Source organism: Tetrao urogallus (assembly GCF_951394365.1).
Source record: "Tetrao urogallus genome assembly, chromosome: 14".
In the NCBI taxonomy this organism is placed as follows: Eukaryota; Metazoa; Chordata; class Aves; order Galliformes; family Phasianidae; genus Tetrao; species Tetrao urogallus.
This window is the reverse complement of record NC_136827.1, coordinates 14804420-14818944: the sequence shown is the minus strand read 5'-3', so window position 1 is coordinate 14818944 and position 14525 is coordinate 14804420. Positions and strand designations below refer to the sequence as shown.

The 14525-nt window shown below is 49.1% G+C and overlaps 1 protein-coding gene across 1 annotated transcript; it reads right to left on the bottom strand.

Annotated features, from left to right (window-relative positions):
* Positions 1 to 677: 677 nt before the first annotated feature.
* On the bottom strand, positions 678 to 5542 carry CXCL14 (C-X-C motif chemokine ligand 14; the record flags this gene model as incomplete). The annotated part of the gene is given in 4 exon segments (XM_079542372.1): positions 678 to 792; positions 4550 to 4632; positions 4638 to 4654; positions 5479 to 5542. Coding segments are annotated over 4 exon segments (279 nt in total).
* Between the last annotated feature and the right edge of the window lie 8983 nt (positions 5543 to 14525).

Sequence of the window (14525 nt, the reverse complement as noted above, 5' to 3'; positions counted from 1 at the left end):
CCTTTCCCTTTGGTGTAACTTGGTGGGTTTGGTACAGCTGGCCCCAAGGGCACTCACCAGTTGTTTGCTTAGAGCAAGTCGCTGAAATAAATTGGGCTCTTTGTGTCTGAAATATCTCCTTATTGCACTTAGTTTGGGCTGTGGAGGAGCCTGAGCAGCAGGCAGGAGCTGTGCCAACAAGCAAACCTAAGCAACCAACAAAACTTGATGGCTTGCCATTGGTTATATAGATCTTTGTAAGGGAAAAGGTAGCAGTGCATCTTAGCATTCCCTGGGAATGATTCATTAGTTAAAACTGGCCAAGGCCTGTGGCATTAAGAGTTGTAGGTTTTGAAGTTTTGCAGCTAAAGTGTGTGGCGTAAAGTAGGGCAGAGTAATCCCAGCTCTGCTGACTGCTTTCCTTACAATTGCATGGAAGTAATTTGGCCTTTCATCTTGGCTTTTTAGCTGTAATGAGGAGGTGAGTGCATGTGAATAGCCAAGATCATCAGTTGACAAAGAGTTCAGCCGAAAATAATGACTATTTATAGTTATAACACCCTAATCCTAAAATAGAAGCAAGGAATGCATGTGGCAGGAAAGAAATTGCATCATGAGCATCCGTTTCTACTTATAATTTTGGCAATGAAACACATCCCTTGTGCTGGATGCAGCACTGGCAGCGTGCGCCCATTCTCTTACCTGCCCTTCTCTTTCCATACTCGGTACCACTTCAGCAGCCTCACTGTGTTCTGGCGTTTGGGGTTCAGGCAGTGCTGCTGCTCACCTCTCACTTTCGTCCACAGGGTCACGCTGCAAAGGAAGCATGCAAGTTATGGGCACTGCAGACAGCCCCAGCCCACGGCTCTGCCTGCAGGGCACTGCCCGAATTGCTCAGGGCGCTCGCCCAGGCAGTGATGGGGCAGCAGGAGGGTTTCCTGCTGTGTTTGACGGCAGCCATCTGAGTTAGAAGAATGTTGGAGCAGATCTTCAGCTGTTATCAATCAGTGCACTTCAGCGCGTTGTCCACAGAGCCAGACTAAGTTGTAACAGATGAAGACGTACCCGTTAGTTTTGATCAGTGGGTTTGCTCTGTCTGCCTGTTAAGTATTTCCTTTTGAGTTTAATAGCTGGCTTAATTAAGGCTCATTTGGGCAGCCTCTTTGCAGGAGGAGACGGTTCCCTTAGGCTTAACAGTGTTGCATAGGAGGGAAAAAGATCAAACCTGGATTTTTTTTTTCCCTCTTTACTCAATGATGTTTTAAACGCTTGCACATGGGTGGGTGCCTGCTGGGCCTCCAACCTCCCCTGACTGCAAGCACATCAGTGTGCCCGTGTCAGCAGCGTTCCCTTGGTGTCCCCTCAGTGCCTGGATGAGCCGTGCTGCAAGGCAGAGCTCTGCCTGGCACTCCAGGTTTCTTCCCAGAGAGCTCAGTGATGTTGCCCTGGAGGCTCTGCCTCGGCTGAGGTGATGTGGGAGCTCTGGCACTGCTTCCACAGAGGGTGGCTCTCTGGAGGTGTGGGCTGTTTGTGCTTCTCAGGGCTCAACACCAAGTGGTTTTTTGGTTTTGTTGTTCATTTGGTGACTGAGGAAACCCTACAGTGTTGTTGTTGTTGTTTTTTACTGGCTTTATTTCATTTTCTGTAAATACCATCCACAAAAAGGAAAGGGTTTCCAGTTTACCCAAGATATTACAATGGGATTAGTCAAATGCTATTAGAAACATGAATAGACGAATAGCAGAAAGCCAGAAATATGTGTGTATAATGAGATTCTGGCATGGATTGGTTCAGAAAGGAGCTGAGCATCTCCTGCCACAACCAGAACACCTCGTGGGCTTTCCCAGCACACCCTCTGCTGCAGTGGGAACCCCCCTGTGGGCAGTGCAACACTGCTCATTGCTGACTGTTCAGCTGAGAGTCGTGCTGTGTTTCCCATTTCAGTGTTGTACACTGGGCTCAATTTCTTTCTGTTCAATGAACCTTCATTCTTGCTTCCTTTCTGTGCTCTCCCTCCACTGGGTGTAAGCTGAAGTCACAGAAAATGAGGTGTAATTCTCAGGTAGCTCTTTCCCAACACACAGAAGAACACCTGATTGCCTTCTAGAGTCTCTGGGCTGCAGAGGATGGAAGGGGAGGGGTCACTAATTCAACCTGTGGATCACTGCTGCCATCTCAGCCAGTCCCTGGGCATCAGTATATTAGGGAGGTGGTGAAACCAAGCTCAATGAAGGCACAAAGCATGCAGGTTTTCTCCATCCAGAAGCCATCTCCTTGGCTGTACCATCTGCACTGACCCGTGCCAGACCTTGGCTTGAGCTTCTCTTCTGACAGAGCACACTGGATATTTCCAGAAAATAGCCAAGTTATGTCACAGGAGGAAAGGAGCTCCTCTGAGAAGCAGCAGTGAGTGAAGGACAACTCTGACCCTGCAGTGCAAGGAAGAGGAGGCAGACAACCTCTCAGTTGTCCATCTGAGAGGTGCACCATACAACAGAGGTTTTTCTTGGCTGAGATGCATTGCTTAGATGCCAAGCGTAGGTCTGTGAGACATCCCTGTGGTTCTTGGTGCTGAGGGCACAGCCCTGGGTGGCAGCAGCGTGGAACGCTGGGCAATGCCACCTTGGGGTGCAGGCATGCTGCCAGGCAGGATTTAGTGGCACGTGCTTAGAAAGAGAGACTGTAGGAGCTGAGTTCCTGACTAAGGATCTGTCTGGGTGTGCTGCAGGGACAGGCTGAGCAGAATGGATGCTGCAGGTCTCTTAGACCTTCAGAGGTCTCCCTCAGGTGGCATCTCTGTATCTGAGGTTCCTTGTGCCAACACCATCCCTGATATATTCGCTTCTCCAGCTCTGGGTTAGGCACCAGATATGTTTCCCTCTTGGAGATGCACAAAAGGGACAGCTGCTTTCAGACAAAGTGTTAAACCTCCCTCTCTTTTTCTTCCAGAGAGGGGAAAGTGCCTCCTACTTGATGTGCCATGAATCCAGATAGGCTTTAGCCAGGGCTAGGACTCGGTTCAGCTCTCACCCTGCACCACTGCTCTGCTGAGGGGTCTATGGCCAAAGATGCATTCCTTCCTAAACTGCGTCCACACCCCTCATAATCTTCCAGACCTCATTTCTATCATGTTTCGCCTGTATAGGGTACAAGAGCTTTTGAGGAAAGCAGGAGGGGAAAGCAGCTTCATCAACTCATTTTAAACAATCACCACAGCAACAAACACTGGGCTGCAGGAATTCAGCTCTTCTGTGCCTCGGCCAGAGACTCCCAGATCCCTTGGCTCTGAATATTAATTTGAACTTGTTCAGGCTGCAGCAGGGTGGCTGGGAAGGCAGTGATGGCAGCGTGTTACTGGCCCATGGGTGTCTCCAGAAGCATGGGAGAGTGATGGGACAGCTCTGTCCCAGCAGCTGCTGCAGCTCTGTGAGCTTAAATAGCATTGCTTTGCATTTGCATAGCTCTCTGCTGGGACAGCAACCCAGGCACTGGGGATTTCCCAGTTTCCTGATGGAAAAGGAGAAGTTGCATGAATGAAATCTATTCCACACGTGGTGTTCTCCCCTCTGCAGGCTGCCAAGCTTGGCTTGGCTGCTCACAGGGATGCTGGTGTCAATGTGGAGAAGCCTGTTGCAGATTTCCAATCCTGTGCCACAAAGCTTTGCCCTGGGCAGCATCTCAGCAGGGTAGGCTCAGTTCTGGAGGCATTACCACGGTCGTGCAGGCAGGGTGGGCAGAATGGGACTGGCAGGATGGGGCCCTGGGGATCTTATGGTGCAGGGCAGGATGCTGAGGTCCTTTCTTTGGTTGAGGAGCAAGCACCAGAGTGATCTGTAGCGTTTTGGGGTGTGTGGTTGCACTCAGGACCCTTTTTTCCTCTGTTGTAGGTGGCAAGCTTGTTGCAGTCTTCTCAGTTATTTTGGTCATTATCTAGCTCCGTGGGCTGGGGTTTCCTGGGGCATTGAAAGTTAGCCAAACCAGGGCAGAAAATCCCCTCAAACCACTTGTATTTAAAATGGGGAGGAAGAAAACCATTCCGTTAGAGATGCTGTCAACCCCTGTGGCTGCCTTGCTTTGCTGTGCATCATTCCGAGGCTTCCAGCAGCATCGCTCAGGGCTGGCGGTGCAGCTCAGAGAAGAGTTCTGTGCTGGCTGATCCCATGCAGCACACGGGGCTGTGGAGGTCTGAGGACTCTGGTTGGGATGAAACTCTGTGCAGAAGCAAATCCTGCTCTTGTTCTCACTTTGCTCAAAAAACTTTGAATAGTTCTGGATTTTACAGCAAGTGGCTTGCTGTGGTATTGGCCCCTGTTTTCACTCAAGCTTATTCTCCTTTTATTGTTACCTGTTTTGCATATAATCCCTTGAGCAGACAACAGTGTCAAAAACTGATAGCAGAGTTTTTGATCAGAACTACACATTTATTGCATCAGAGACAGCAAGTGACTTTTCCCGGGAGCTGGCATGCCAGAGAACGATAAAAGCAAAGAGCAAAAAAGGATCTCATGGTGTAAAGCAATATAATTCAGCTGACAGTGAAACGGAAAGAAAGAAATGAAGGGAAACTTACATAATCATCTCCTCCACACAAAATGGGTACCTCGGTTTTATTTCCAGTTTCCGTACATTAGAGAATCTTATCTTCGGCCCTTTCTCGAGCACTTGCACTTCACACCTGGAAGAAGAAGCATTTGCTCACCCTCCTGTGTGCCCAACGTTCCCCCCCCCCCCCCCCCCCCCGTGTGCCTGCAGGCTGCAGCCCGCTCTGTCAAGCCCTGATGGGAAAAGCTGCATTTCGCGTTGCTGCTGTGCTTAAAAGAGTGATGTTTCCTTTGCCACAGGTAGCAGCTCCCCCAAGAATGTATTTTAGAGCAGCTCTGAAGCTCGGTAAATAGGAGAGCTTTGTGAAGCGCACCTGCTGGGATTGGATATAATTATATTGAGCAGGAGGAAATGGGAATGTAGGAATTCACGTTAAACTGAAAAAGCAAATGCCCTTCTCAGCTCCTTTCTCATTTTGCTCGTGTCTCGCTCCCAGTTTGGAGCACTTTCAGTCCTTTTTCTCTCACGGATGCTGCGGTGCATTCGCAGCCAGACAAAAGCTGAGAGTTTCTTTAGCCGCCGGTTTTGTGCTCAGCAGAAAACGCACCCTGGCAAAGGCGGTGGGATTCGTGCACTTCAAACTTGGCTCTGTTTTCCCTGTGCGAATCGCCGTTCGTTTTGGGGGGGGGGGGGGGGGGGGAATTCGAGGTGTGCCCCCAACAGCGAGGGCACGGGGTGCAGCTGGGGCGCTGGGTGTGCTAGCAGGATGCGACTTTGTATTATTGCCTTTACCTTTTAAAACCAAAAAATCGCAAGGCTGCTTCGCGCTGTGGAATCAATATATTATTTGTAGTGACACGCAGGGAACTGTCCTTTTCGGAGGAAAATACGGTGAGGGGAGGAAAAAAACGCACCCTGGAGAGAGCTTTAAACGAGAATAGGCAGAAATCCTCTTACCTTCCGCACTGGCTAAGCACATCGCAATGAACAGCAGAAGCAAGGCTGCCGTCAGGAGCTTCATGGCGAGCCGGCAGGTACCCGAGCGCACGCAGCGGGGTTCGGTCTTGCTTTCCCGTCCTCGAGGTGGGAAGGAGCGGCTGCGGGCGGTGCTGCTGCCCGAGCTCTGCCGCTTTCCCCCCCGCTCGTCCCCTTTTAAATGCTCTCCCGCTGCCCGTGCTGCCGCCTCATTAACATGCGGGGCCGTGCGGCTCCCTCCGCTCCGCAGCCCCGGGGGGAGAGGCGGGCGGGCGGCGGGGAGGGACGGGGCGGGCAGGAGGGGAACGCGGCGGCCGCGGCTCCGTTGAGCTTCTGGCGGGCAGCCGCTTTGGGAATGGGGGTCTGAAGGGGCTCACCTGGATGCGGGAGGTGCCTCCGATTTGCGGAGAGGAGGGAAATTGGGTGAAATGGATGGTGAGGTTAACGCCGAGCTCCTGAAGGTGGTGTTAGGTGGGTTTGGCATGTGGGGTATTTCAGGAAATCGGTTTTAGGGTAGCTTGAGCAAATGCTCAAGGAATTTCTTGCGAAGGTAGCAACAGGCAGAAACTTTGAGGAATATAAGCGTGTTCCCTCTGCCTTGCAGAAGCTGACTCTGATTTCACTATTGCTAAAGAGCATCCTCAGCATCCCAATTCCACGCTTTTGCCTGCGGAGCTGATCGAGGTGAGGAACGGTCAGGTCCCCAGTTTCATGGCGCATTCAGAGCACGGTACTACTAACCATTTTACCAACTCCGGCTCATCTCAGCACCCTGCTCCTATACCCACACACACGCACACCCAAACCGACCCGAGCCATTCCTCTGGCTGGGGAAGCCCTGCCTCGCTCTTCCAGTCCCATTACACGCCCTCAGCCCCATTTCCATTTGAAGTTTCCCACCCGGCTGTTTTCCTCCCATTGGCAGCGGCCGCCCCGCCGCGTTCCGGCCGGGTGTTGGCAGGCATTGAGTACAGCCGTACCACACGCAGCCTGCACGTTGCACGCAGGCGGTTTGTCTGCCTTGTTCCAAGAGCTGGGTTTCATGCAGGACGTGCCGACACGCCGGGAACAGCCTGCTTCGGGGAGCCGGGAAACGTGGCATGGGGGCTTTTGGGGTTAAAAAGCTCATTTCTGGGTAGGGCTGTTCGGTGCGTGGAGGTGTTGGGAGTGTTTTGTTAGGCTTTTGGGTATTTGGGCTGCGTGGTTCTAAAGTAGTTCCTGAGACTGAATCCTGCTGGGGAAGGTTTGCTCTGGGTGTAGTTCAAAACTAAAGGGACAGGTTTGTGCCGTGGCCTGGTGATAAAACTGGGAGAGCTCAGTGCAAACCTTTGAAAGACACTGGCAGCACCGTGTTCACATGAGGAAGGGAAAAACTGAAGGAGAGTGGAAAACGCAGATCCCAGAACAGTTGCTGGCTGTGTGGGGAGGATGCTGGCGGGGCACTGGGGATATACAGCTTAAATCCATCCCCAGCCCTCCTGCAGTTTGGGGTCACTGCTTGATGTGTGTGTGTGTGTGTGTGTGGGAGCAGCCCTGGGCTGTGCTTGTCCCAAGCAGAAACAGGGCTGTGGGAAGGGAAAGCCATCCTCCCTCCCCTCTGCTAATAAAAATTGGGTGCAGCTTTAGCTGTTGGCAATTTGAACATCCTCCCAAATTGGGAACCTCATGTACAGGCAGCAGGAAAGGAAATTCTTGAGTTTTCCAAGAGTGAATCCTCTTGTTTTATATGACTCTTGCTAACAAGTGTTGGAGGAGCCAAGCTTATGAGCTATGTAATAAGAGTGCTGTATTAGTTCTAATTTAAAGTGGGGAAATGGATGTGTATGAGATGTGTGTGGGAATGGTAACTGCATGCTGTGTGCCTGAGCAGTTTGGCGTCGCTGTGCCATGTGCTGACCTTGACAGTAATTATTTCTGATAGCTCAAAGGTGTCTCTGGCCATGGAAAGGCAGATTTTGGCAGCCGTGTCTGGCTGCTTGTGACACCTGCTCCACCTCCAAATGTCGGTCACAGAGGAAGAAGAAGGTTTGGTAAACGGTTTAAGGGAAAGGAAAGGTACGTGGGCTGAAAGAGAGAGAAATGTTTGCAAAATGGCCACGAAGCTGATGCTATTTAATGTTGTTGGGGCAAAGTGCCATGTGTAAGAATTTCCTCATCATCTGGATGAGAAGATTAAGCATTTGGAGTGATGTGACAGTGTGACACAGTCCCTGGGTATCATATCAAGAATCTGGGGCAGGAGTCAGGCTTGAATTCTCACTCAAATTCAGAACTAAGGAGCACAGATGAATTGTACGTTGCACAGAGTTTTCTCTTGGATGGTGCAGTTAACTTGAGATTTTTGGGCTGTGTAGCCTCTTTGTGTTCAGCATCAGACACATTGTACGACGTGGGTGAGATGCAGAGCCAGCAGAAAACTCAGCCCCAGGCTTGAGGTGAGTGGAGATTGCCTCAGATTTGGGCAAACAGATCTGGGAGCGTGTTGCAAGCTGCTCCCCTGGTGCTGTCCTCACTCACTGGAGGATGTGGTCAGGGATGTGGTCGAGGCTGTGTTTCCACCTTTTGCTCCAGACAGCCCTTTCCTTGCCTCCATAGCAGTGCACAGTAGTTGTGTCATCCCTTATGTGTTTGTCTATCGCAAGTTGAAAGTCAAAGCTTTAGATTTCATCTTTTGTCTCGGGAAACATGAAACATAATTCAGGGAAAACAGCTGCGTTCCCTTCTGTGGAGTTTCACAACGGATGAATTTTGCAAAAGAAGCCTCGTATTGTTTTTGCAGTCACTGCTTTCTTTTGATATTTTCCTTTTATTTTTATTTCCATTATGAGATTAAACTCGAGACTCTGCTCCTTCTCCAGGGAGCAGTTTTAAGACGGCTCTCTTCACAGACCTGAATTATTCACCAAGCTGGAGTTTTGTGCTGAGATCAGAACGAGTTGGTCTCTTGTTGTGTGTGGGAGCTCTTTGAAGCTCGTCATCATGAATCATTAAAAGGGCTTCAATAGCAGGGCCGAGCGGAGACCTGACGCTTGGGGTAGGTGATCTGAGAATCACCTTGAGATGCAAACAAAAGGTTTAATCCTGACTTTCATGGCGTTTTATGTTGAGAAAATAGTGAGTTGTGTTTAAGTTCCTCCTGGCTCGCTTCCTTGTCTGCTACAGCTTACCATTTGTTTTTGTGTGAGAGCACAGTTTGCGTTGATACAGTTCTCTCTGTAGGCATCTGAGCTGAGAATCATTGCAAGCATTTATTTTTTGCACGTGTTCACACAGTGAGTTGGACTGGCAAATGAGGCAGCTGCTGTTAACCTGCTTGGTACGGCACTGAGGCTCAGTGCCCTTCTCCCTTTCCTAAATGGTTTTAATTCTTGGTGCTGCACCGCGCACTTGGGCCAGGATGCTGCACGGCTGTCCTTGTCCGCTGCATCCTTGGAGCATTGCAGGGGCTGAGTAATAACACATGGGTTGGATGGAGAATGTTTCATAGAATCATTAAGATTGGAAAAGACTTCTGAGACCATTAAGTCCATCCTATCCCCACTACACCCACTAATGAGATCCCCAAGTGTCACCTCTGCACACTTTTTGAGCACCTCTAGGAACAGAGACTCCATCCTCACCTGTGCCAATGTCTGACCACTCTTTTAAAGAATAAATTTTCCTTAATATCCAACCTGAGCTTCCCCTGGTGCAACGTGAAGCCATTACTTCTCATCCTGTGCCAGTTAATGCCACTTCTCCGAAAAGACAGCGGGTCCTCTGCTAGCCCATCAGCCTAGGGCTATTTATTACCACTTATGGCAGCAAGAAGAGCAGAAGGGGATCCATCATCACCCTGGACCTGTTGTGCTGTACCTCTAGGACACATCTGCAGCTCTTCAGGAACTTTTGCAAAGCATTGGGCTGTTCCCGTGCTCTTTGAGAAGATCCTTTGCATCAAAAAGATGGAGTGATTGCTTTCCTTACTGCTTGCCATTGCCCTGTAACTGTGGCAACAAAACTATCCAGGATGGAAAGTTAAAGGTATTAGATCAAATTCTTCATAATTTAAAGCCTTTGCAAGCTTAATTATCCCTGTCTGCTGCAGCTAGGTTAGGTGCTGCCCATCTCTTCATTTTCTGCTGAGCTGTGTCTTGGTAATGATGGGTATTTTTCATATGCTGAGTGTTTTCACCCCTTGGGATAGAAAGCATGTGTAATGTCTTTAAAGATAAACAAAATGAATGAGCTAACGATGCAGACTTCCAATGTTTAATGGAAGATTAGTAGGCTGCCATCCATCATAACATCGTGCGAGGATGGCACGTTGGAGAGCTGATGTGATGAAGTAGAACTGGTGTTTATTGCTGAAAATTGGCAAGAGAATAAGGGGGGGGGGAAGGGGGAGGCTGATAAAATGCACAAATATTGCATGCAACGATGTTGTAGGGCTGCACATCAGCACTGGGAAGGGACAGGGCTTGTAAAGCTGCTATGCATCCCCCCCCATTCCCTGCCCCAAATTTAGGGCTCCACTGCCTTCACTCTCAGGGACAAAGCTGTGTCTGGCTCACGGTTATTTCCTAGGCCTTTGGCAGCCTCTCCTGGCAGTTGGCTGGCTCTAAGGCAGGCAGTTGTTGCTAAAGTGATCTGGAAACAGAATGGAGCCTTGATGCTGCAGGGGAGGGCTGTGCCTGATGGTGATGGGTCCACAGTTGGATTAGGTGATCTTACTGGTCTAAAAAGAACCAGCCTTAATGATTCTAAGATTCTATCATTCCAAAACTGTATTCGTGTAGCAAAAGCACAGTCACGCAGCAAAATGACTCTTGGTGTTGCACAAAGTTGAGCAGCACTGAATTAACCAGCAATGCAGAAACGCTCAACGTGTTAGCACTTCTTTCCTTACATACTGAGGTCTGCCTGGCCCATACCTGAGGTCTCCCCAGGTCTCACTGACTTGGTGGAGAAATTCCGGAGCAGCTGATCTTTATGGGAGTGGATGTGGATTTATGGATGTTCTGTGAGATTAGGGTACCTAAGAGTTAATGTGAATTTCAATCAAGAGGACATTAAGAAGTGCAGAGGGAAAACAGATTAGCTGTCCTCTTGCCTCGCTCTATGAGATGAGCCAAGAGAATGTGATGAGACCAATGGAAAAATAAAAGGAAATGAGAAATCAAAGGAAATGCCACTTCAGGGGTTATTTCATATATTGAGAAATTTTCCCTTTAGAGGATCAAATATTTTTTAGCAGAGCTAGATAGATTTTTGTCATAAGTTGTGATCCTCTGCAGGGGTTTGGGAGGCAGTGGCCCATCTCAGATGGAAGCAGTGGGATGCTGCTAGATGCTGCCATGGGGTCGTGGTGTGAGATGGGGGCTGCCATCACCTCAACATCAACTGGCCAAGAGCATCTCATGGGGGCTGAGCAGCACATCTTCCTTCTTTTAGTCATTATCAAAGAGGCATTGCAGATGCTCAACAATATCATAGGCAAAAAGACCTTCACCACTCCATACAATGTCAAAAACCTTGCACTGGAAGCTGAAAAAAATGTTGTGTTCTTGGACTGGCATGATTGCCCTGTCCTTTTGGTACCTGTGAACGAAGGTTCAGGTTCTTGCAGCCATCTGCCAGCTCCTGTCTGCCTGTGCACACAGTCGGGTTTTGCTCCTGCCCTGACACACAAGCCTGGTCTCAGGTCTCAACCAGCTGGCTGACAGCAGGCAGGTGCTGCCGGAGGCCAAAATGAATGATTTATCTCTGGGCTACTGTCACCGTTTCTTAAGACTGAAGTCTCTCTAATTAACTCCTTCGCCTTCATAAATTCTTTATTGACACTTGTATCTCTGGTGCTTTGCACATGTTTGCTGGTGGGGCACTGGTTTTCCTTCCAGGTGTTGCTGGTGGGCTCTTCTTTCCACTTAGCAATGCCTTTAGTTGTGCTGTGCAGCACCCTTCCTCTTACCACACTGAAATTTCCATAGCTTTTTGGGGCATTTCAGCACTAAGAACACCTTGGTTTCAATAACAGGCTCCAAAACTGAAGCTTCTCCCAAATGCAAAGAACATCATAAAAAAGGGTTTTAAACAGCAATTGCTCACCAGGCCTGCACACAGTGAGTGCCAGCAGCACAGAGGCCAGCTCTGTGAAGTGCAAGCCTTGCCAGCACTCTGCTTTCTGTATCTGTGCCTGTTGTTTTGGTATCTTGCAGTTGGAATATTCCAATTTCTCCAATTGCATTTTGTTCCTGGCCTGGGAGGAGATCTGTGCAGCCCACCCTTCTGCTCTGTGAGCACCAGGTGGGACGGCTGCCCTGCAGATGTTGGTCCTTGCCAAGGAGAATTGGGATCATTGGCTGCATTTTCAAAGGCCTGCAGTGCTCCTCACCAGGGGAAGGTCAGCGGAAGAGAGTCGCCTGGGAGCTGCTCTCTGGAAGTGAAAATGGGATGCTGGATTGGCTTCTGAGTAGCAAAATGCACTTTGTGAGCATGAGAAGCAGCCCACACAGTCTTCAGATGTGTTTGTACCCAGAGCAATGCCTTTACAGAATAGCCAGGGTTAGAAGGGACCTCGATGATGAATCTCCAACCCTGCTGCCACATGCAGGGCCACCAACCTCCACATTCAATAGAGCTCCAAATGAAGCTATCAGCTATGGCTGCAAGAAGGGGAAAAGGCATGATATATCTGCCTTCCTCAGTGGCCTGGTGCTGTGTTCGTGGTCATGCTAGCTGGCTGGTGTGACCCTTCTGAGCAATGTCGTGACTGATTTGATTCATTGTATTCATTTTTCCTTGAGAACCTCTTAAACTGGTCCAGCTTAAGCTAAGCATTCACTTCCATCCACCCCTCACCCCGTGACTATGCACAATGGCATTTCCAGCTATGCTGAAGTTCTCATAAACTTTCCTTTCATTCCTCATGGGAACTCTGGACACAGCAGCAGACAGCTGTGGATTTATAGCACCTTAATGTCACACTGCAAGACACATATGAGCCTTCAGACACCTCTGGACCCACTCTGTCCATGGAGTATGACTGGCATTAGGGATTTCTATGCTAGCCCTTTCCTTCTGTGCTGGCCTCGTGTAATTCAGGTTCCTGGATTTGCAGAGATGGGAATCTGGCTGATGGGAGCAGATGGGGGGAGGGGGAAGGTGCTGTATGTGTTTTCTCAAGTGTCAGCCCGTTAGTTTGAGGGACAATTTGTGCCTCTGTTTGTACAGATCTGCCTATGGCTGGAGCATGATAAGACAGGCCGATCTTCAACATTCTTTACCTTCTGTGCTGCTAGGGAGACAATTTCCAGGGTGAGGCAGCTGAATTTTGCACGTAGTGTATCTCCAGCAAATGTCATTGTGCTACACATTTGGTCTGAATTCACAGGTTTATGGTCATTGGGGAACACAAAGGAAAAAGAAGCAGGTAGAGGCTTGTGGTAGCCTTCAGCATAATGCCCTTTGTTTTGTCTTCAGCCTCCAAAAGGAAGAAGCAAATATTGTCTGCAGTGCATCAGGGCCATGGCTTAGTGGCTGTGGTGTGCATGGGCTGGCAGTTGGACTAGATGGTCTTAGTGGTCTTTTCCTTAACGATTCTGTGATTTTTATGAAGGCTGCTGGCAGTTTATCACCGCTGTATTATGCATGCAGGGATTTGTAATATAGCCTGTGGCTCTGCCTGGAGGCTGCCTTTAGAAAGATGGGGGCTGCAAAGACTGAAATATCCTAAGGGCTTATTTCTGCCATCAGTTGTGCTTTCCTGCTCTGCAGAATATTTCCTGCTTCTGTTCCCAGGGTGGTGCCCACGGTGGTCCTGTTCTTTGTCTCTGTGCTCCTGAAGCTGATGTCCTCACTCCTCCCTGTCTGCAGAACAGCAGTGCCCCCATACCCTAATGAAATAGGGTGAGGGTGAGTGGCTTTGTGGCCGTGCAAAGTTCGCAAGCTATTCAAAGAGCTAATTTTACTCTGAACCTTTCTCATACTTGGGCAAGTCAACTTTTGCTTTCCAAGGCACTGACTCATGGTACTCCAGTAATAACCTGACATATGTGCAGGTGCCATGGCTCCTCTCCAGCCCACACTTCTGGGTTTTTCTTCCTGGAGGGAATCAAAGGGCACAAGGACAGGGAGCCAAAGGTGGCAGGATTTAGTGGCTGGAAACGCTTCTCTCAGCAGGGAGGTTGGAACTGGATGATCTTTGAGGTCCTTTCCAACCCATTCTATGATTAAAACAAATCCCAGTAAGGTGCTGCTCTCTGTCACCTGGGTAAGCGTGCTCATGCTGAGAGACACTCCAAAATAACCCAAACAGCAAGCCCAAGAAACAATCAAAGCAGGAAACTTCAAGCACAGCAGCTTTCTGCAAGCAGCAGCTGTGCTGGGAGCTGAGGTTTAAGCTGCAGTTAAAGAAGTTCATTGCAGTAGTTTTGAAATATGGAGCTATAAAACCCCAATTTTCTGCGTGCAGACCTAAGTGTGTTCCTCTGTATTTCTTCTGCTGAATGTTAAGTGGATCAATTGTGCTGAGGTCGCCTTGATATGTTTATGTATTTTTTTTCCTAGTGCAATTTAATTCAACACAAACTACTACGTTTCCTCCCCCCATAGTTCCTTATTTAGGTGCTCGTGCAAGGAAGAATTGAGAGCAATAAGAAAATACTGGAAGCTAAATAAATGTTCCCTAATCTCTCTTCAAGCCCAGACTGAAATGTTATTAGTACTTTTAGGCTTGTCTGGATTAGTTTCTTAAGAAGCTGAAACTGAGCAGATCTAAATAGATTATTAATTTAGTAAAACACAACCTCTCTGGGGACTGAGCCAAAGGGGAGTATCGCATTGCTTGGCTTTTCCATCATGTACATGCTTTTTTTTTTTTTGTGGGGGGGGATGTGACCTTCTTCTAAACTGGGGGTGGTGTGAGTGAGGAGTTGTGTTGTATGGGCACCATGTGGGGCGAGGGGCAATGGGAGCCTTTGGCCTCTCCTCCTCCTTCATGTGATGCTGGCAATGTATCTGGTTTAAGACATGGGCTGGGAGCTGCCTCT